We start from the raw sequence: 20,857 nt of genomic DNA, 5'->3' as shown, positions 1-20,857 counted from the left end.
AGCTCTGTCTGTCTACGATTAAACCATTTAGTCTAATAATACTCCATTTTCTTCTTGTGATTTGAAATCATTATGAAAAACCTTTTATCTATGCAGATTCAGCTTTGCCCAAGAAACTTGCACTAGTGGCAAGAACCAAAAAATCCCAAAGCTTACTAGCTTAGAAAATGTGAGGCTGGATGCTCTCATCATCTACATTAAAGAACAAATCTGAACGGCTGAACGAGAAAGTAGATAATAAAGGACAACTCACATTTAGACAAAGACATGGTTACTTTTTTATTTGAAGGGGGAAAAAAAAGTATGCTTTAATAAATACTGCGGAAACATTGACCAAACAAACATACAAAGTGACTTCAACATTTAAAAAAAATGCAACGAAAGTTCTGCTTTATAACAGTTATAACTTATTTTCTTTTTACAATATTTAAATACAGAAAGCACTTGCCAGCTATTTTGTAATACTGCCCAAAGCATAATGCTGCATCAGTCAAAGCATATTATGTTGGTAAAACGTCTGTATTTCGTGGGAAATGACTGGATGGTATTTTCTTGCAGAGACAAAACAAAGTGCTTGTAAGACAAAGAACTGAGTGTTGTAATTACCTTAGTCTCCTCTCCTGCTACAATTTAACGGGAGCACAGCTTCCACACTTCAAAAATGAAGCTTTATCACTGGAAAGAAAGCTCGTTTTCAACAAGCGCCAACAATAAACAGGTCAGATCTGGTTTCTTCTCTGAAAGAAGCTCTAAAAAGAACTGGTCAAAAAATATCTGTAAACTATTTTAAAAGCTGATTATTTTACGTAACAACAGCAATCAAGTATTGAACACCGGCCTTGGCTGAATCTGGTTAAGTGAGGACTCCGGTTAAGCCCTCACTCTCTGGAAACGCCCCAGTGAAGTGTCAGGACTGACACCGCACACTTCTCTCCTCAGGATTCTCCAAAGCTTGGGTAGAGGGTCCTTCTCCTAGAGATGTTCTTTTAAAGAAAATGAAATAAACCAAGAGATCATTAGATGCTTTCAAACTTTGGAGCTTCATCTGAAAATACTTTTGCTTTGTACTTTTGGTAACTTAATTCCAGACAGCTTTACTCACAAACTGCTTTCTGCTACTATTCCTTCATTATCTCTTCAGGGGAAAATAGTACCTACACGTCCCCCCCTTGGATCATTATACGACATCAAACCAAGACACTTCTCATTTGACTTTGCACTTTCATCAATGATGGCAAAAGAAATCACACACCCTTTTTTCTAAACAGCGCACAAAAATATTACATTGAGCAATTTACCACTTTTTAATGACAATCACAATGATGAACAGAACCATCGGACTGAATAAAAACGGACACCTTTTTTTTCTATTTGATCGATTTGATCTTTGTAGTGCTGGTCTGCATATCTTGCAAGACTCCAAAAGCCTTTCTTTAGAACCATCTCGCTCAGCTATCTTCAGGAAGGCAAGATTTCAAAGCCTCACAAACGTTTCCTCTGGATATCCCATGGGTCCTGATACAATTTCCATTTTAATGATGAGCTAGGAAGAAATTAGATCACATCCTCTAGAAAACTAAACGCTAAGGTCACAGTGCCAGTTCCCCAGTGAGGACGGTATATTAATATATACTTTTTGTAAAGGAGATTAAAACATTTAAAAATTAAATCAAAGTAGAGATCCATGAAGAGACTGTAACAAAGAAAACAAAAACGCAAGCACCATTCAGAGCGTGATTCTTCTTCTTGGAGGTCCTCTCGTTCCTCTTTACCTCTAGCCCATTTGAATCTCTCTTTTTTTGGCATATTTTTCAAGTCACACTTCAACACTCTTCAATGTATTCACTGCACTGCCTGTTCTACATGCCGAACTTAAGGACAGGATTCCAAAAAGATGAGCATCTTTCCAAACACCTCCTAAGCCTCCAGAATACATGACTTTGGCTGTGCGCTTCATTCAGACTTCACCTTTTTGTTTCGTTGTTTGTGTTTTTTACACTAGACATCCTTGTCCTCACGAAAGAGAATGGGAGATTCACATCACAGTGCAACTTTTCGCTTTGTCTTTTCGTAAGTCCGTAGCAACTGCAGAGAGTTCTGGTCTGCTGGGCATGTGTGAGATCCGCTTTGTGGCCCTCTGTGATTTGTTCCGCTTAACGTTTTTATTTGTCTTGTTTACACATGCCAGGGTGGCCACGTGAAAAATGTCTCTGACGCTGTTCTCTGACTGTAAAGCTGAGCATTCGATGTAAGTGGCTGCTCCAATCTGTTTGGCCATATTTGCCCCCTGAGAAGCAAAAGAATGGATTGCAATCAGCAATAAGTCTTTGGGAAAGTTATAAAGTGTCTTCCTACTGCTGCAGAATATATGCAGACTATACGTCTCAGGGCCAAAATAAACTGCGCAAATGAATAACACTGTATGATACCTAGAATTCTGGGAATCACAAAATACAGAATTTCTAAACATGGACCAGACAACCAGTGTAAGCAGTAATAAGCATGTTTGCATCAAAATGACTTATTTTAAGTAACTAGATTTCTATTAATTACATGTGTAAGACAAGCCTAACTATGGTATTTAAAATGATGAAGCCTAAGGAAAATTCTGGCTATTTCAGCATGAACTCTGTTTAGAATCTGATTGTTAAGTTTTAGGAGAATGAAGTTCTGAAACCAATTCTTTCTAGATACTTGAGGGAAATGCCCACAGAAATGATGAATCTCTAAGAGACGGTTTTATGGAGTGTTCTACTTTCCTGGCAATGTCCCTCTTAAGTATTTTATTGTACCACTAAATGTAAAGTAAGAGGAACTCCCTCACAGAGTATCACTGATTTGACCACATTCTCTCTTAGGTCTATTTAACTTTAAACTCAGTGAGAGTTGCAGAGATATACAAGGGGTAGAATATGATCCACTGCTTACATACTCAGTAACCAAATATCATGTGATTACCCTTCTGAATGACAAAGCATTTCTCATTTTAAAAGATGTTTTCCAAACTCATTTATAAACACACACACACACACACACACACACACACACACACGCACAGACACGCACATCCTTATATAATCCTTAGAAAGTAGACTACTAACAAAAATATTGGAACGCTTTTTGAGAGGGTCCAGCATCAAAGTACCATCAAAATCTCAGCTGAACCCTGCCCCAGATAACTTTGCAGTCTTCACAGTCGGCTAGGGGCTGTCATGGGGGGCTGGATGCTCGACGTAAAGGCACGGACACAAAGAACGTGAGCCCTTTTCTCTGTGCTTCAGATGGTGTCCATCTGGACACATGGCGCTCAGTGTGTGCTTTACTCAAAGGTCTTTAACCTGGAGCTGACCGCTGGTTGAGCCTTTAGAAAAGCAGCTGCCTTTTACTTGATTTATAATGAGTGGTGGTCCACTTGTGTATTTTTTTTTTGAAATCCACATTTACACACTGACAACGTACATACCTGATCATATGACACTGGCGTCTGTCTGTGATTTGAGAGCTCTACTAATGTACTAACATCTGTCCGAAGGTCCGATTTACAGCCAACCAGTAGCATTTTGGTGTTGGGGCAAAACTCCTGGATTTCACCTTTCCACTGAGGGTGTGAAAAGAGAGAAGAAAGATAAAAAATTAACATACTGCTGGCATCTATATATCGGCAAACAATTCCTCCACTGGCAGACGCTGGAAATGGAGAGTCAAAAGGAACATTTAAGAGAAAATGTCACTTCAGATAAAGAAGCAAACTTGCCTGTATCTTTTGAGTAGATGATTAAGTTTTACTACTTTTTAAAGTGGATTCATTAAGGAACACTTATGTATGTTATGATCTCTTCTCCTTCTCTGTGACTCATTACCTATCCCTAAACAAGAGACTTGTTGGGCGTTGTCAGAAGGTAACTTCAAAAATTTCTTAATTATTGGGGTATCTCTGAAAGATAAAAGTGCCCTAGGAATAATTACATATTCTAACACATTTCCTCAGATATGTTGAGCTGGTACTTACCAGCATGGAAGGCTGGGAATAAGTCACAGCCAACTCAAGCACAGGTATGCATTCACGAATCCCATCAAGAAAGACTGAATAGCCACCATGTGCCAAAATTTCCAATGAGATTTCAGGGACTGGAGATAATATTAATAAACAGAATGTTCCACCTTTAAGGAACCTCCATTCAAGTGACTGAATCAACACAGATTATGGAATTTACAAAGGCCCATCTCCGGGCTATCAGGAAAGCCTCTGGTCCTATAGCTGTATGCCCTTGAGTTAGTTTTAAATTATTTAAGTTGTTTAATATTTCAATTTAGTCCAATTTGCCTAGCTGTTTCCGTGGCCTAGCAAGATTTATTAGAACCTCCAGAAATGCCTAGGAGGGAATTCCAATTGTCCTCTTAAAGAGCAAACAGCTGACTTTTTGTGGTTTTATTTCCTCAAGCTTCAGATGACCATCAGGATGGGAGTCAGTGGTTCAGAGTGTTCCCAGGAGAGCCCAGGGGATGGGGGGATGGGGGGATGGAGGGCCAAGATCAGGAACAGGCTGGCTCTCCCGGTCCACACACACAACTACACACTAAGTGATACTAAGTACTGTGGTCATTACAAAGATGATTAAGACATAGCTGTGGAATTCACCCAAGAGCAGGGGTGACCAGGTCATGTATATAATACTAGATAAGAGGGACATCCTGCCGAGTCCTTTAAAATACTACTAGAGGGAACAACTCCAGATGCAGAGGTGCACTTTGGGCAGACTGAAAGGAACAAACATGCTTTCCACAAGTGCCTAATTTGCCCACCAACTCCCTTCTTCCTTCCTCCCTTCCTTCCAGAGTTATTTAGAAGCATTACCATTTGCTAGAGGACACTGGACTAGGAACTGCAAGATGAACTGAAAAAGAAAAAAAGATCTATCCTGCTTTATGTCACTCTAAACTCTTTGATATTTAAGGACTTAAAGAGTCAATTAATCAAGACAAACTACCGCACTGATTACCATGAGCCTTAAACTTTACACAAATGTACAACACATTCATTAATATCTCTAAGGCCAAAGTCACTATTCATTAGGCCTTAGAAGACAAAAGCAAAATAAAACAAGAGCAGGGCTTTTCATCATAAATTATGCATAACCTGATACTACGTCAGGTAAAAACGGCAGTAAAGAAGCGATCTCTTTTATCTACAGACAAGCAGTAGATGTGTCGTTACGTTGTTCTTTGCTGTGTAATGACTCTGGCTTCCTTCTGCGTGTCTAGCAACTGTTTACAAGCACTGAAGACAGGAAAGGTGTATTCCTGCTTGAATCTGACAAACATTAGCATTATTTGTGTCAGATAACAGGTAGCTCAAAACTGAAAGGAGTTAAAAAGAGCCTTTGATCTTTCAAGAAATCCTTATTTCACAAAGCTAACTAACTGTTTGTCATGTTTGGTAAAGAGACCGAGGTGTGGGGGGAATAAATCACCTCCAAATCCTAATTTCATAATGACATCTAAGATGAGCAGTCAAATATAACAGGGGAATATAACCTAATTAAAACACACAAGGTACAAAAACATTACCTTGCTCTCAACCATAGCCTCTGTCTGAGCCTTAGTGCCTGGAGAAGAGGTGGGTGATCAACAGAAGGATCTGATTCTGAAACCCCACAGCACTCAGGCCGGACTGTGGAAACATTGAGTGGCCAGTACATGCTCATCCATGGACAAGCATAGGCCTTCTGTGACTAGCCAGGTGCTTAGTCTTAGGGCAGTGGAAGCCCGGGAACATGCCTCCCTCCCACTGGCCTCTCTTGGACCTATGGTCTGCCCTGCAATAGGCTCCCTTCCTCCTGACTTCCCCCTGAGTCCAGCCTGAGCTTGCTCAGGTCCCTTCTCCACCTACAGAACCTCATGAACCTCCAGAAACTAGATGTGTTATCCGGAGCATGTTTACAACTACTGTTGTTATCACTCTCTGACATCTGATCTGAACTCACTTGCCTAATGTCTGAAAACACACCTCCACTCCTCCTTTAACAGTACTACTTCTAATAAACAATATCATAACTGAAGCACAGCTTCTTTATTAAAACAGCTATTATAACGTTCATGTCAAAATTGGAACTGAGGTTAAATGGAAACCTGTAAACTAAGACAGAATCTCTAGGAGAAACGAAGGATGGAAAAAAGAAAACACATGCTTGAGGGTAATCAAATATTAATATTTTTAGCTGCACCATTTCCGACCAACGGATAGACAGAGGCTCTTTAAAGGGCACCTACCTTCTTAAAATGAAAAAAAATTTTAAGCAGGTTCATCGTCAAAACTTGTGACATGTGTGTAGAAACCCTGTTGCAGTTTGAGAATGTTGTTTACAACATTTTAATGACAAATATACAGCAAGGCATTAACCGGAGTGTTGGAGCTCCCCAGCCAACCCCCTGTGTCTGTTTTACACGTGGCCCAGCACCAAACTGTGCCATTGTCTCCAGCACTTGCCTTTTTTAGGACACTGTCCAGAGTCTCTGGTCTACTGATGTCAAAGCAAATCAGCACAGCGTCTGAATCTGGGTAAGAGAGAGGCCGGACGTTGTCATAGTAAGGAGACCCTGAGAAGAAACAAAGAAACACACATTTTCAGATAAAAATGCCATTTATCTGTCATCTGTTAACTCTACCCTTTTGAGTTAAACCCCTTGAATATCACATGGCTCCATTCGAGAATCCCTTCTCAAATTCTTAGGAAAGAATGCAAACAAGCCGCAAGTTGTAATATATTTGTTTCTACCAGAAGATAAGGAAGCCTCACTAGTTTCTGTGTTAAATTCAAGGGGAGGAGCAAGGGCCTTAAGCTGAAATCTGTGTGGTTGAGGGTCCCTGAAGGCACCTGGGTGAAGTACAGAGCAGAAGCCTCACTAGTCAGGTGGCCTGGCGGGCAAATCCACCTCCATCACTGAAGGAGGGAGGCAAGGTAGATTTAAACTCCGTGTCTCTTATTCTTCATCTTAAAATGAATATGACAATACCCACACCTGGGATTAAATGAACCCAGGCAGTGACTGGCATGTAAGAAGGGACTGAGAAGTCTGAACTACGGTTATCGTTGCACTGTTGCTATTACAAGCTGAGTGGTAGCAAGCACCGTAAATGGAGCTACTTCTTGGGAAAGAGACAAGAACTCAAGATCTCTCTGATAGTAGGATGGGATGAGTGGGGGAGGGAGGGGAGGGCCAGCTCTGAAAAGAGCACTGCAGTAAACAGAGAGTCACCCTATCTCAAAGTTACCCGCTTGGATAAGCCATTGATTTGTGAGCTTGCTTACTTACACTTACCCCCAAACCCTAGGTGGACTCTCTTTCTGTTATAACCAAAGAATGTAATAAATGTCATATTGGTCATGTCACTCACTTTTCTACACAGCTCTATCTCAGGGAGTGACACTGGGGCATGATGCAAGGGTCCCAGCCTGAGTTAAATCCAGGGAACCCAAAAGATTCAAGTTACCAGTCAATTAACCTAACCACAGAAATGTCTCCTTGTTTAGAAAATTTCTGTTTCTTTTAGAATCCCAAAGGATAGCAATTACATGAAGTCAATTATTATACAATGGTGTGACTATAAAGTTAAACACAGCTTGCCAATGTTATTTATTTTTTACATCATTTTCAGCAGACTAACATTTTACGAGCATAGCATGAAAAATCATTTTGTGTATGTACATATTTGACTCCAGAGGAGAGAAAGAAAACCTAAGCTACCAAAGTTCTTTTGAAACCCAATTTCATTTTGACATCACCTTCCATTTCTAGCAGAAAAACATGACATGTTGTCCCCTGATAAATCAAAGCCTCCACAGTCAAGTCAGAAGGAGAAAGAGACTATAAAGAAGCTTTTAAAAGAATCTTTTACAATTCTATCAAAACAACATTCTTCAGGAAACTGCTCTTGAGACCTAGAAGTTACTGTGGTTAGGGTGCATCACTGTGCAACCCCAGGAACTTTGTGGTCTTTTCAATAGTTGCTCTTGGGACGGACAGGGGACAACTCCAAGACAGCAGCGTCTACAAGCAAGGAAGGAAGAAATGTTCTAGGAACCAGGAAGAAATCTAAACCAGAATTTTTCACCTGCTGCAGTAGCTCTCTATTCACATCTGGAATCAGGACTCTGGTGTTACAGAGATTGACAACTCAAAAACATTTTTCAAAAGCTTAAAGGGTTTAGAATTTAAAAATATCAAGTCTTCTTCAATATGCAAGGCATAATGGATTAGCACTGTCTCTGAAAACAAGTTGTGACCAGTTTTTTCAGCCACTAGAAGAAATTTAAGGTCAAGATAATAATTCACAAGCAGCTCATTAATTTATACATTTTTGAGAGGCATAAGAAATGAGATGGCTTATCACTAGGTATAATGGTTATTTCTGTATTTGTCCCATGGAGTTCAATCACAACCTCTCCCATTTCTGTGTCCAAAGTCTAACTTTGACTCAGCTTCCTCTGTAAACAGTTAGGAAATCTTTTTCCAAGGGCACAGTCAGAAAATTCCAGATCACAGAGTGGAAATACAAATGCCAGACATGTACATGAAGACTTCCTCTGCTCTTCCAAGTTAGTAAGATATGACGTGACCCCAGATTCACAGAGCACAGCTCTCCGACAATTCTGATGGCCTAGGGCCTCAGAGGTCTTTCTTGGAAATCCCTCACATACAAAAGACAACTATCTCACTGTGTCTACTTTCCAGCCTCAGTCAGGTCAGCTGGAATTCATGAAAGGCGTAACCAGGTGCCTTCAGAACATGACCTATGACTGGATGAGAGTATTCGAAGTAACAGAGAGTACTCTGATCTTCCAGTGCTAAGAGTACTCTACTTAACAATGGAGTCTATCTTTCCCAAATAGGAACTAGGAAAGACAGCTGGAGAATTACAAAGGTGCTAAAATAGAACAACGCCAGGACTACCAGTAAATTCCAGAGGAGTGGTTTCAGCATTTAGGTCACCAGGTGACTGCAGAGAATACTCCTCCCCGCCTTTGTATACTGGGTTCCCCTCCCCCACCCATTTTTGTGGCCACAAGAAGGATCTGGCTTTGTCTTCAGTCCTCAGTCAAGGCTGGAGACTCTTGCTCACTACTTTCAAATGAGCTGCCTTCTGTGCTTAGTGGGTAAGCACAAAACATAGGCAGCACCCTGGCTTCAAAATGAAAAGGGGTTTGCAACTGAAACCAAATTCTTATGGAAGTTTGTTTCTGCTTTTGTTTTTATTTGATTTAATATTGTGAATGACAATACATTGTATGCAAAGGTTCATGGGAAGTAAATCCAGTATCCTTGCTGGATAAGACAGAATAGTAATTTTAAACAACTTTAACAAGACCTAATTAGAAATGACACTTTGATCCTGTCTTATTACTTTTGCTAATGAACGGTACTTTTAGATCAACAAGTGTCCAAAGGTGGTAATAAAACTGATCCTCACATTTATTACTTCTAAGGTGTAATTTGTCCAACCACAAACTACAAGAGTAATTTGGCATTAAAAATAAAAAGGTCATTTGTTCATTATATTTTTGCTAGGGTAAGGTTAGAACTTTTTTTGGTTAAAAAAAATCTGTATTGTTTTGTAGTAAAGAAAAAAAGACAAAAGACAATATAAAATTATAAGAGAATTGTTCTACCAGGAAAAATCTAGCAATTCATCAGTGAAGCAGGACTTTCAATTAAAAAAAAAAAAAACCTATGTGATTTGACAGTGTTCTCTCTGTGTTTAAGCACTTTGAATTCTTCTCTATTCTTCCCTATCTATAAAGCCCATGCTACTACACAAAGGAAGCAAGAAAAGCAGAGCTGGAGCGTGCAGGGTGTAATCACTGGCATCCGGGGATAACTCACCAGCCGAGGAGAATGAAGAGGAATTCCAGGAATGCCCCTGTGAAATGACAAGCAATGTGGAGAGGCAGAAGTGACACCAAAGTGAGGACAAGAAAGCAAGCTGATGAAACGGACAGTATCTGCCTCTAACTCCTACATCTCTCTGTAAAAGTCTTAAAACATTCTGTTAAGCCAAACAAGGAAAAAAAAAAAAAGAACTTCTATAGATGTAAAAGATGCATGTGAAAAGCTTCCAGAATAAGAGTAGAACCGAACACAGCACACGGAAGAGTGCCAATCATTATGTAGTCAAGTACTGAACTAGAACTGCCATCACGTGGTAGGTACTGCGGTACGTACCCGTATGGTAGGTAATCTAGGATCCAGAATGTTCTCAGGTCTGATTCAGTTAGTCTAAGCTTTGCTTGTCAAATACAATTCGTTCCTAGCACACAGAATAGCCTCCTTGCATATGGGAATCCCCACATGCTGCATGCTTCTTACACTACATGAAACTCTTAAGCACATAGCACCATCCAAAGTCCCTTCTAATTCACCTATCAGACCATCAAAGGGAAAACTCCAGGAAACTCTATGTTGTAAAGAAACAACTATGGCACATGTGCAAAATGTGCCCATTCCCCATATAGTCAGAGGGCTTTGCTCTGGGTAAACTGGAACAAGTGCACGTTTGGGGTTCTCTGAGTTCTTCAAGTTTGGCAAACATCAGCAAAGTTCCACAAAGGTTTTTGAGACTTCAGGTCTAACCGTCTTTGTCTTTAGGATCATTAATTCTGGGTGACGCCATTATTTCCAGCCCAAGAACAGTCACCAAATGCCTCACCCAGAAACTAATTCTGCAGACACATACCTGCTTGCTTAAGTCATCCTTGCACAAAGATAGAACACACCATATATGTACATAATTAAATGTATATGTGCGAAGATTCGTGCCCAAAAGGGAGGCTTTATGGAGCCTTTTGCAAAACCAGTTCAAACACTGAGGCTTTACCGGAGCTTGAGAACTGCACACGCTTCTTGTTGAGTATTTCATAATTGAAATACTCCTTTCCTTGAACCTGAACCTGAAAAGCTTCCCCTTCCCTGAAAAGAAATCCCTACCAAGAACAGTAAAATTAGGAATGTTGTATAATTTTGGCAGAGAAAACATATTAACTTTTGGTATTTTTAGTGACTAGCAAGAGAACATCTGTGCCAAACAGCAGCTGTCGTGTGAGCCTCTACGATCTGCCCAGTTAGTACCAGATTCCATTTGCTCAGGCCATCTCCACTCAGAGGGAAAGCTTCAAGTCAGCAATAATCTCAAGAATGTGAATCAAGTCTGGGCAGAACTTTTGTGTCTGGCTCAGTAGGAGACTCTGCTGAATTCATTTTCCCAAGTAGTCTGAAAGAGGAGCGCCATGCCTGGAAAAATGCAGCAAACATTCCCAGAGAGGATCTTCCCTTTATTTCTTTATAGGTTCAGATTAATAGGAATTATGAACAGACGTTATGAAAATGTGAGGGCATTTCTGTGTTGCTATAAAAATACAATCAATGTTCTGAATTTCTGAGGGCAATGCAGCCACATAGTTGGAGAGGAGGTCAAAGAAGTTGAAATGATGGCTGCTTTTGAGCTTTACATAAAGCTTTAGCTTAAACTCATTGAGATACTTAAAAATAGAAGAATAAAAATACTTTACATAAAGCAGAACCATGGTAGGTCTTGAGGGCTAAGAGTAGACAGGCAATTTTTAAATTATGTTATATTCTGTAATAGATTGAAGATTTTGTATTTTATATTATATGTAAGTGTCTGAGTCCCTGGAGGAGCCCCAGGAGTAAATTCACCTTGCCACACATGTGATGTCTTCAGGCTCATTTTTCAAAACTAATGTATACAACACTCCATGTCCATGAAATTTCTATTTTGTCAAGGGGGTCTTTGAATAAAGTTGCCAATAAACAGTAACTGAGAAGATGCTTAAAGGGGCCTCAGCGGCACCTGGTGGCTCAATCTGTTAAGCATCACATTCTTGATTTCAGCTCAGGTTCACGATCTCACAGTTCATGAGATCAAACTGTGAGGTCAAGCCGCCACGTAGGGCTCTGTGCTGACAGCGCAGATCCTGCTTGGGATTCTCTCTTTCCCTCTCTATCTCTGCCCCTTCCCTGGTCACACCAGTAAATGCATGCTCTCTCTTTCAATAAATAAACATTTTAAAAAATAAATAAAAATGTAAAGGGCGTCAGAAAATGGCTAAGGTACTACCAATTCATTTGGCATAGCCATGAGCTAATTGGGGAAACTATTAGTCCTTGGTGTCCTATTACATGCAGGAACTGGATTAATGAGGAAATATCTGGCTATTTCAGGTGGCAGCAGAATAACTAAACTGTACACCTCACGGAAATGTGCAACTTAGCAAGAAACAAGATTGGGGGGAGAGAAACCAAACCAAACTAAATGAGATTTAAATAAAGGTCTAGAGATAGCTATGAACTTGGAAAGAGAATTCATACCTTTTAAAAATACATCTGGCATATTTTTTGAGTACATTTAAATACATTTAAACAAATCTCCAAATGGAGTTTTATAAACTGCTTATTAGAAATCACTGTACAAATTCAGAGCTTTCTGTTTTCCCTTATTCTGCATCTCATACAGAGTTTCAGGGTGAAAACTGCATTGAGCCTGGTTTTGAAACTCTAAGCTAGTAGGGATCATTACTGGTTTTCTGCAATTTTTCCCTTGATATTCACATCATAAGTCCCCATGCTTCTTTGGCTTCTTTGTAAATTCTTTCTCTCTCCTTTTCTCTCACAAGGTCAAGTTAAGTGAGAATTCTTCAACTTTCAGAATCCTGTTTTCCCTGATAGCCCTTAAATGTAGGCATGTTTCCAAGTGGGAAGGATGTTAAAGCCTTCTTAAGAACTGAGTCAGCTTCTAGAGATAAGGATGGAATTGTGGTGGGCTTCAGTGAGAATGAGTCAGGGTGACAGGGCTGGCCCCACGGCCTTCAATTATTCTTTGGATCTTCTTCCTGGGAGGTGAACCTAGCGTTCAAACCTCTGGACTCACCCTCCTATAACCAAGGACTACAGTCAACGCCAAGGAAGAGGCCATGACTACCTGTGGGCAGGAACTGCTTTGCAATATCCCCTCCCCTGTTCCCACAGCTCCTAGCAGAATTCTTGCACACAAAACACCCTGAAAAGCATTTACTGGTTTTATAATCATTTCTGTAAGTCTTGCCTTGCTATGTTAATCTACATGTTAAATCACCAAAAAAAAAAAGGAACCAATGAACTATTTATTTTGAAGCTGCTTTTCTGAACTAAGGACATACTCATCCCCGACACTGCTCCAAAACGTCTATCTCTGTTAAGTACTATTTCAGTACAGTGCCTGCACAAAGACCATATGCATTGATTTGTTTGTAGAGGAGCAAGTATGTCCTCAAAGTCAGGCCAGGAGTCCTTAACATTCTTCTTTCTTTCCTTTTCCTTTAGGTATAAAAATTAAAGAATACTACATTCCCTGTTAATTTGCTACAAACTAATACAGGAAGTGCTAACTTTAGCACTCATGGACTAAAAGCTGCTTTTGAATCATGACAAGATTCAAAAGAGTGTTCATGAGGCAATGGCATAGTTATTGTGGGGGAATTTTAGCAGCTGAATTGAGTATTTTATAACTAATAATATGCCTTAAATAAACTGTACATTAACGTGCGTTGGCTAAAAGCTGGCATGAACGATTATTACTCCCTAAATCGCGAGTGCTGAAATTACACTGCAATCAAATCACTTAAGAGAAGATATGGTGATCCTCAAATGGCTAAGTTTCTATTATTAGTAGGCATTTGGCTTCATCCTACGAATTGCCTCTGTGCTTGGCAAATGTGGCACATTCTGATATTAGAACCTTCCCAGTCAAGATATTAGGACGACTTTGGTCTCACCACTTCAAAATGTTGAAAGCATTACCATTATTTTGCAGAAAGTCACTGAGTAAATCTGAGAGTCATTCAGAGCATTTCTACGAGGATAACACAAGTACTCATCTTATCAATGAAAAGGGCGTATTTCTAATTAAAATCAAGATAGGATGGCTTTGCATCCAAAGACTACCTTTAAGGATCCCCCCTTTTAGAGGATTTATGGTTTAGAGGATTATTTAAAAGGCTTTGTTTACTGGGGTGGGGGTGGAGGGGGTTTGCAAGAGGTTCAAGCAGCTGGCGAATTGCCACTTGTGGTCGCTCTAATGGGTGTGTGCACTGAGGGTGGGAGGAGGAAGTATTTCCCACCAGAGGAGGATGCGAAGGATGCACCAGCACTTGGGACGCCGGACAAGGGAAATACTCTGCAACCAGGGGGAACAGTGGACTTGAGTTCAAGAATCTGACGAAATTAGCTCAGCATGGTTGAATCTGAACTACTGTAGGCAGGGGGAACTTCCTTCTCCCCACTCCCTGCCTCACCAGGGCTCTACGACTCTTAGGAGCAGGACTGTATATTAATACTGCCTCTCTAAGGCCTAACAGAAGGCCTGTTCATGGTAGGTACGGAAAGGGAGAAGGGAGAAAGGGATGGACGGAGGGAGAGGGACAGAGGGAGACAGAGAGAGAGGTGGGGGAGGAGGATGGAAAGAACTGTTAAGTCACAGTGCCTCAAAAAGTGGGAATGAATTCTCTTGGTGCAAAGAGGCTCCACGTATTCTACTTCCTCTTGATGCTCTTTCTTCTACCCAAATCGGCACTCTTGCCTACGTATAACTCCATGACTGCTGGTGGGGGAAGGAGACCCCTTCTGAGAAGCGGTCCAAGTACAGAAGCCAGCAAAGAAAACTGCTTCTCTCTCCTGAATGCTGGCCCTCTGCTAGGAGGCTAAACAGGATGTGGATGCCACGCAAAGGATGTGTAAACATCTCTCTTCCTACTTAACAGAAGTTATGTATACCTCATTTTTCCTATTAATCTTTAACTTTCACTAAGTTCCAGAAGGGGGAAAAAAACCTGACATTTAGAACTTTAGAGTCTTTGGCTTGAATGTTCTCTCCAGAGATAAACTGATAGCAATTGGAAAAAATAAATGTATCAGAATGCATCAGGCATATGCAATTATTTTCATAACCTGAACTAAACAAATGTCCTTGTGGGCAGAGAAAATGTCAAATATTTGTCCAAAAATAATCCTGTTCGGAAATTTGTTATGAAAACCTTGAGATGAAAGAAAAATGCTCGGTATTTGATATGATGAGCCGCTGAGACAATGGCTTCACTAGATGTCTTTCACTCATGAATGATAAGCCATTTTGGGTGAAAACCATTTGTTTCATAGAAGTTCACCAGTACTTGGTGGCCATGCTTAATTAACATTTCACTTTACACACAACATAATGGGATTCAAAATAATACCCTTGTCCCTTTTTCCCCCATTTGTATAAATCCAAATTCCAACAAAGATTTCATTACTGGTTAATTCTGCAGTGTGATGTTTTCTTAATGACAGTTTTTCAAACCTTTATATTTGAGTTAAACATGCATAGTTTTTGTTTCATTAAATAAAAATACAAGTGATTATTGCATCACAGACTTCATTTCAGGTGATTATCTTTAATCTGATGAAAGGCAGTGTTTATAAAGTTGCCATTCTTTGAGCACAGGTAATTCAGAGGTAATGAATGTCAGGGAATCTTATCTCCTTGGAAACTACGCATACGATTACTCATTTGTTCATTTAACAGATTTTCCCGGGTGACTACTATGTGCAACATGTGATGTTATGCGTGCAGCATCACGATCAGGTGTACAAATTATCGGGCTTGGATTAAATACTTGAGGATATCTGAAGTGCTACTTATCTGCACATGTGAAGCATAGCCTCCACTATAAACTGACCACATTTTGTTTGTTTCCTAGCATTTGAAAAAACAATGTGCCTTTTCTCCCCTTAAAAAAAGTCACTTTAGCCCTCTGGTCACCTAATCTAAAATCTCCATTGGTGGTCCTGGGACTCATGGGGCATGACGCAGGGGAGACATAACCCAGCATTCCTGTAAGCCCAGCCATGCCCCTCCCTACCCACAGGAGTCTCCATCCTAACTCTGATAGGGAGCAGTGGCTCTGTTCTGAACCTGGCTTGCTCTGTAGGTGTGAAACCCCCAGCAAGGGGTGCCAGATCCATTGAGACTAAGAGCTGAAGGCAACCGACGTCCTGGGAAACAAAGACTTGCCTGTCTCGCCAAGCATATAGCTGAGAGAGATGCTGCACATTGTCTAGCTCTGTAGCTTTTCAGATGATGAAATGAGGACTCAGAGAGGTAGAGATTTGCACACAGAAAGCCCTGGTAACCAGTAGCTAAGATCTAAACACAGGTTTTTATCAATGACAGGATCAGGTTTAGAGACCCCATGCCTAAATATTTCTTATCATGCATTAGGTCCAAACAGATTGGGGGAGGGTAAGTACTGATCTTAATTACTGGCACCAGACCAGCTGCACTCTAGGCATAACAAATATCATGATATGTCTGGGAATTAGAGCCCATTAAATACTAGGCTATGTAACAATTCAGATAATAGGAGCTACTGAAGTAAGAAAACACTGCAATTCTATCAACACCTTCCCCATAGTAGTGAGACTGTGTGCACACCTCGATACAGAACAGGGTGAGGTTCTATTTCTGCTGCCTTTGGCCAAGCTTGGGGAAGAGCCTGACTCTTCAAGGGGAAACAGAATCGGTGCCTCTTTCTGTAGCACTAGGAGCATCTGGCACCCGGCCGAGAGAGGCGCTCTTTCGAGACTTCTCCTTTGCCTTTGTGCAGGGGCAGCCTCTGGCGACTCTGTCAGTCTGGTATCTTCCTCCGGCTCTTTAATCCCCTGAGTCCTCCGGGGACTCCGGAGGTTAAAACCTAGGGCTGCGTGAAGCTGGCACAGTCCAGAAGCATCTCCACGAGGCGACTCCTAGCTGGGCGCAGGTCCACCTCTGGGGCCTCCCTGCCTGACAGCAACGCTTGCGTGTTGGCACTTGCACGCTCCTCCGAGCTAGTTTCACCCGGGATTTGGCTCGGTTTGCCCGCAGCAGCCCAACTCCCCGCTAAGCTCCCAGACCCAGGCGCTAGGGCCTTCCCCCGCCTTCCCCGTGGCTCCTCCTCCTCCAGAGGCGACTCCCTTCTGGGAAACGGGACTCCTCCCTCCCACCCCCGCCCTGCGCTGCTGGGGGTGGGCCGAACCGGGGCCAGCCGGTGATTCCAGGTGGAGCCTCTCGCCCTCCGCGAGCTGGACCCAGCCCAAACCCTAATAGCCGCGCGCGGGGAGCCTCCCCACCGCGGGGTACCCAGCCCTCTCTACCACCGCGCGCGCCAAGCAGGTGGGTGGGCGCGCAGGAGGCGACAACCCGGCCTTGAACCCCAGACCCTGGAAAATAATTTACCACGAAGCCAATAATTCAACTGGACAGGAAGGTCAAAGGCGAACTGTGCTGCCAGCCGCCTTGTGGGCTGGCAGAGGGTGATGCAATGGGGTCAGGAGGGAACGGTGAGGGCGGGGGTAGGTGCGTGAGGCGGCGTGATCAAGGGGGTAGCGGGGGGTGGGTGTCGGATCTACAGATTCGCACCGAGGCTACGCGGGTGGCCGGCGGCGGGAGACAAGGGCAGGCGGCCGCTCGGCCTGGTGCTGCCCGCGCCACCAGCGCATTCCCGGCTGTAGGCGTCACGAGCGTCGCGGTTGCCTGCGCTCACCTTACTCTCCCTCCAAGCGCCGAGTACACACGTAACCGCGTCGCGTAGGGGATTTTCTCCCACCTCCCACTGCTCCCCCTGCGCTCCCCGGCTCTCCGACAACCATCAGTTTAGATCCCAGAGGAGCGCCCGCCGCGAGCCAGGTAGTTCTGGGGCGTAGCCCTCATCTCCCCAATAGCGGGCCATCCTGGCCGCCCACAGGCGACTTCGGCATAACACCCCCCACCCCCATCCTCGGCCACCTGGCTACAAGCAGTTCCCACGGCGGGGTCACCCAGGGGGCACACAGCGCCCTTCTTCCTCCCCGCCCGCCCCCCCCCCGCCATTCCTCCCTACTCACTGTCGCCCCCCACCCCTACCCAGAAGAGACAAAATTTTCACCCAGCAGGGACTGCGGGAATCCCACGGAAGAGGCAAAGTTACCGCAGGGGCGCCGAGTGCGCTGGTGGTGCGCGGTTGTGTGCTTAGGAGTGAACCACACGCGGGGTCCCGAGACCCGCCGCGCGCCCGGGAGCTGCTGGAAACCCGCCCCAAGCGCCACGCGGTCCGAGGACTCTTACCCGAAGTGTCCCACAGGCTCAATTCTATTCTTTGTGTGTCGATTTCAAAACTGGCCGTGTAATTCTCAAACACTGTAGGGACGTAATTCTGGACAAACGAAATGAACAGAGGAAGGGAAGAGGGCAAAGAGATTATCTAAAATGCACCACACCCGCAGAACACCCTCTGGAAATCGCTTCCTCACTCCCCAATTTACACACACACACACCCACACCCACACGTACATAATGCATATAATGTCGCACACGCCAGATCACACACTAAACACGCAGACCCTTTCCGAAACCCCTGACTCACCACCCGCACCACCCGCACCACGCTGCTCTCCAAGACCTGAGGATCCAAACCTCCCAGCCCGGGGTTCCGCACACATGACCGAACAAGTTTCAGAAGCTAATAGCAGAATGTGAAGATGCGTCCCCTAGACGCTTCCAGCTCACTTTCCCTTTCCGGGCAGTCTAACCAGGGGGAAAGTAGTAAGAAAGACTGCTTATAAAAAGAAAATCGGGTGAAGGGGGAAAAGCAAGGAGAAGCCCAACCCAAGACGGGGGGGTTCCCGAGGGCCGACCCCCTCCTCCTAGCCTCCGCCGGCCACACTCACCTCGGGGAAGCAGTCTTTGGCGAAGACATGCAGCAGCGCAGTTTTCCCACACTGACTGTCTCCCACTACTACTATCTTGCATTTCACGTTCTGATTAGGATCCATGATAGATTTACTAGATAATTTCTGGCTGGCTCTTCTCTCCTTCATTGATCTTGCCTTATTTTCTCTTGAAACAGAAATTTTCTCTTAATAGGAAAAAATATATATTTCTCTCTATATAAAAAAGATATAAAAATAAAACGCAAAGCTGGTGGGAACTCCTGAAGCGCAGCGCAGACGAGGGGTTAGAGGGGCAGGCTCGTTACTCCCCTCCAACAAGTTTTATGCCTGACTCCACACCGCGCTTCCCAAGTCCAATTCCGATCCGACTGCTTTGTTTCACGCTCTCTGCGCGGCTTTATACGCCCGGCCTTCCAATCCTCTTTCTCAATGAGAGAAGGAAACTGATCCGCCTCCTCCCCTTTTATGGAGCCTGGGAGCAAGCGCCGTCTCGTTACTTTCGGAAAATGTAAACAGTGCGCCCTCTAGGGTGACCATGCGGGATCTATTTCAATACTAAGTCTCTGGGGCAACCTGGAGATCCCAGTGTAGCTTTGCTGATGGATAGGATGGTACAAGTCCAGAAGGAGGTGGGAAGTGGGATATCTGTGCATATTGATTTTTATTAGGATTCCTTTAAAAATGTTTTAGCAGGGGCTACTTTCCATAAGCCTCATGAACATTGATGAAAGCAAAAACATTTCTCACCCACGTTGGAACAAAGCTTAAAAACATAAGAAACCTGAATTCTATCTTGAGTACTCCAGGTTTATGCTTAAATGACAGTGCCTTAGCAAGAGAAAACAAATGGTGCTGCGTTTTTCCTCCTGTAAGCTGCAAACATAATGGTGTACATGTATTAAATATATCCTTACAAATGTCCAGGTCATGTTTACCAGCTGGAATTCTTTTACTTACTGTGTGAGAATTTTGCATTGTGATATTTAATCAAGACATTAACATGAGTAGAAGGTTGTTGATTTAAGACAAGTTTGAGATCCACTAAAATTAATTGTTGTATGTCTGTCCTTCTGGCGGCTGTGGAAGCTTCACATGAAAGCATGGAGAGAAGAGTCACATGCTGTGGAAGCATGTGTGTTTCTGAAAAGTAAAAACATCTCAAGAAGGAAAAACAGAACTGGCATGCTTTACCCATCTTGTTTAGTGAAAGAGCTTCAAGTTGAAATTGTCTAAAGTAGCAGGTACAATGAATATTGTCACAAATTGTGTTGATTTTTGAAGCGGTGTGGGTGCTGACTACCAGTAGTATCAAAAATATGTTCAGGATTGTTTTGATATCTGTATTTATAATAAAAAATGTTGTGGGGGAGGCCGGTGAATACCTGTTAAAAGCCATTCCTGTGTGTTACATGTAACAGACATGGTAAATATTTGTTTACAGTCTTTGTTTGACAAACCATGCATTTAAGTGAAATCAACAAAAAAGGAAATAGATGTATGGATTTGTGATTTTGAGATTAAAGTTAGTCTTAAAATGTAAAAAAAACATAAGAAACAACTCGGGTTGGGAAGGGTTAAGTGTTTTTTTTTTTTTTTTAAGAAAGAAATGGTTTGTATCACGTATATAGGCCATGGAACAATAGCTAAGCCAGGCTATTTCAGATGCGGGAACCAGCTTGTCTGGGTCACAGCAACACACTGGTTTCTGAAAGCTGTCAGTTTCAGTCACTCAGGAGGAGGCAGAACGGTTTGGGGGAGTGGGTAGAAGAGGTGGAAGAGAGAAGAAAGGAAAGCAGAAGATGCTTATAACTCAGTGCAAAAGCATTAGAAACACAGCCCTCCTGCACTAGGGAGCTAAACACACAAGGCAGCTGTTGCCCCTCTTGCAGTGAGGAGACTGTGTAGGAGGGGCTCTGATCCTGCCTTTATTTCCTCTATCTGTAGCTTCCCCTTCCCTAGAATTAAAGCAACGTCAGCTGTACCCAGAAAACACAAAGATGCTTAGTTGGAAACTGCAGGGATAACTTTCCATTCCCTCTCTACCTCTTCTTTACATCATCCTCTGCCTACCCAGCCACCCCAAAAG

General features: G+C 42.8%; 1 protein-coding gene across 1 annotated transcript; it reads right to left on the bottom strand.

Annotated features, from left to right (window-relative positions):
* Window positions 1-254: 254 nt before the first annotated feature.
* On the bottom strand, window positions 255-19,125 carry RND3 (Rho family GTPase 3). Its single transcript, XM_029933006.1, has 5 exons — window positions 18,769-19,125; window positions 18,167-18,254; window positions 6,488-6,597; window positions 3,464-3,598; window positions 255-2,287 (listed from the first exon to the last, which is right to left on the bottom strand). Exons 1-5 carry the CDS (start codon window positions 18,916-18,918, stop codon window positions 2,036-2,038), a joined length of 735 nt encoding a protein of 244 aa, XP_029788866.1. The 5' UTR covers window positions 18,919-19,125; the 3' UTR covers window positions 255-2,035.
* Between the last annotated feature and the right edge of the window lie 1,732 nt (window positions 19,126-20,857).

This window comes from Suricata suricatta, chromosome 3 (genome assembly GCF_006229205.1).
Source record: "Suricata suricatta isolate VVHF042 chromosome 3, meerkat_22Aug2017_6uvM2_HiC, whole genome shotgun sequence".
NCBI classification, from domain to species: Eukaryota; Metazoa; Chordata; class Mammalia; order Carnivora; family Herpestidae; genus Suricata; species Suricata suricatta.
The sequence above is the reverse complement of the archived record's forward strand: the minus strand, read 5'-3'. Positions and strand labels throughout refer to the sequence as shown.

What these genes read in the sequence shown, in the direction of transcription:
- RND3 (XM_029933006.1), bottom strand. Translation starts at nt 18,918, where the DNA reads ATGAAGGAGAGAAGAGCCAGCCAGAAATTATCTAGTAAATCTATCATG. An exon ending in GAGCCTGTGGGACACTTCGG is followed by an intron (nt 6,598 to 18,166) that starts GTAAGAGTCCTC and finishes GTTTCTTCTCAG; the next exon opens with GGTCTCCTTACTATGACAAC. An exon ending in TGGACAGTGTCCTAAAAAAG is followed by an intron (nt 3,599 to 6,487) that starts GCAAGTGCTGGA and finishes TCACACCCTCAG; the next exon opens with TGGAAAGGTGAAATCCAGGA.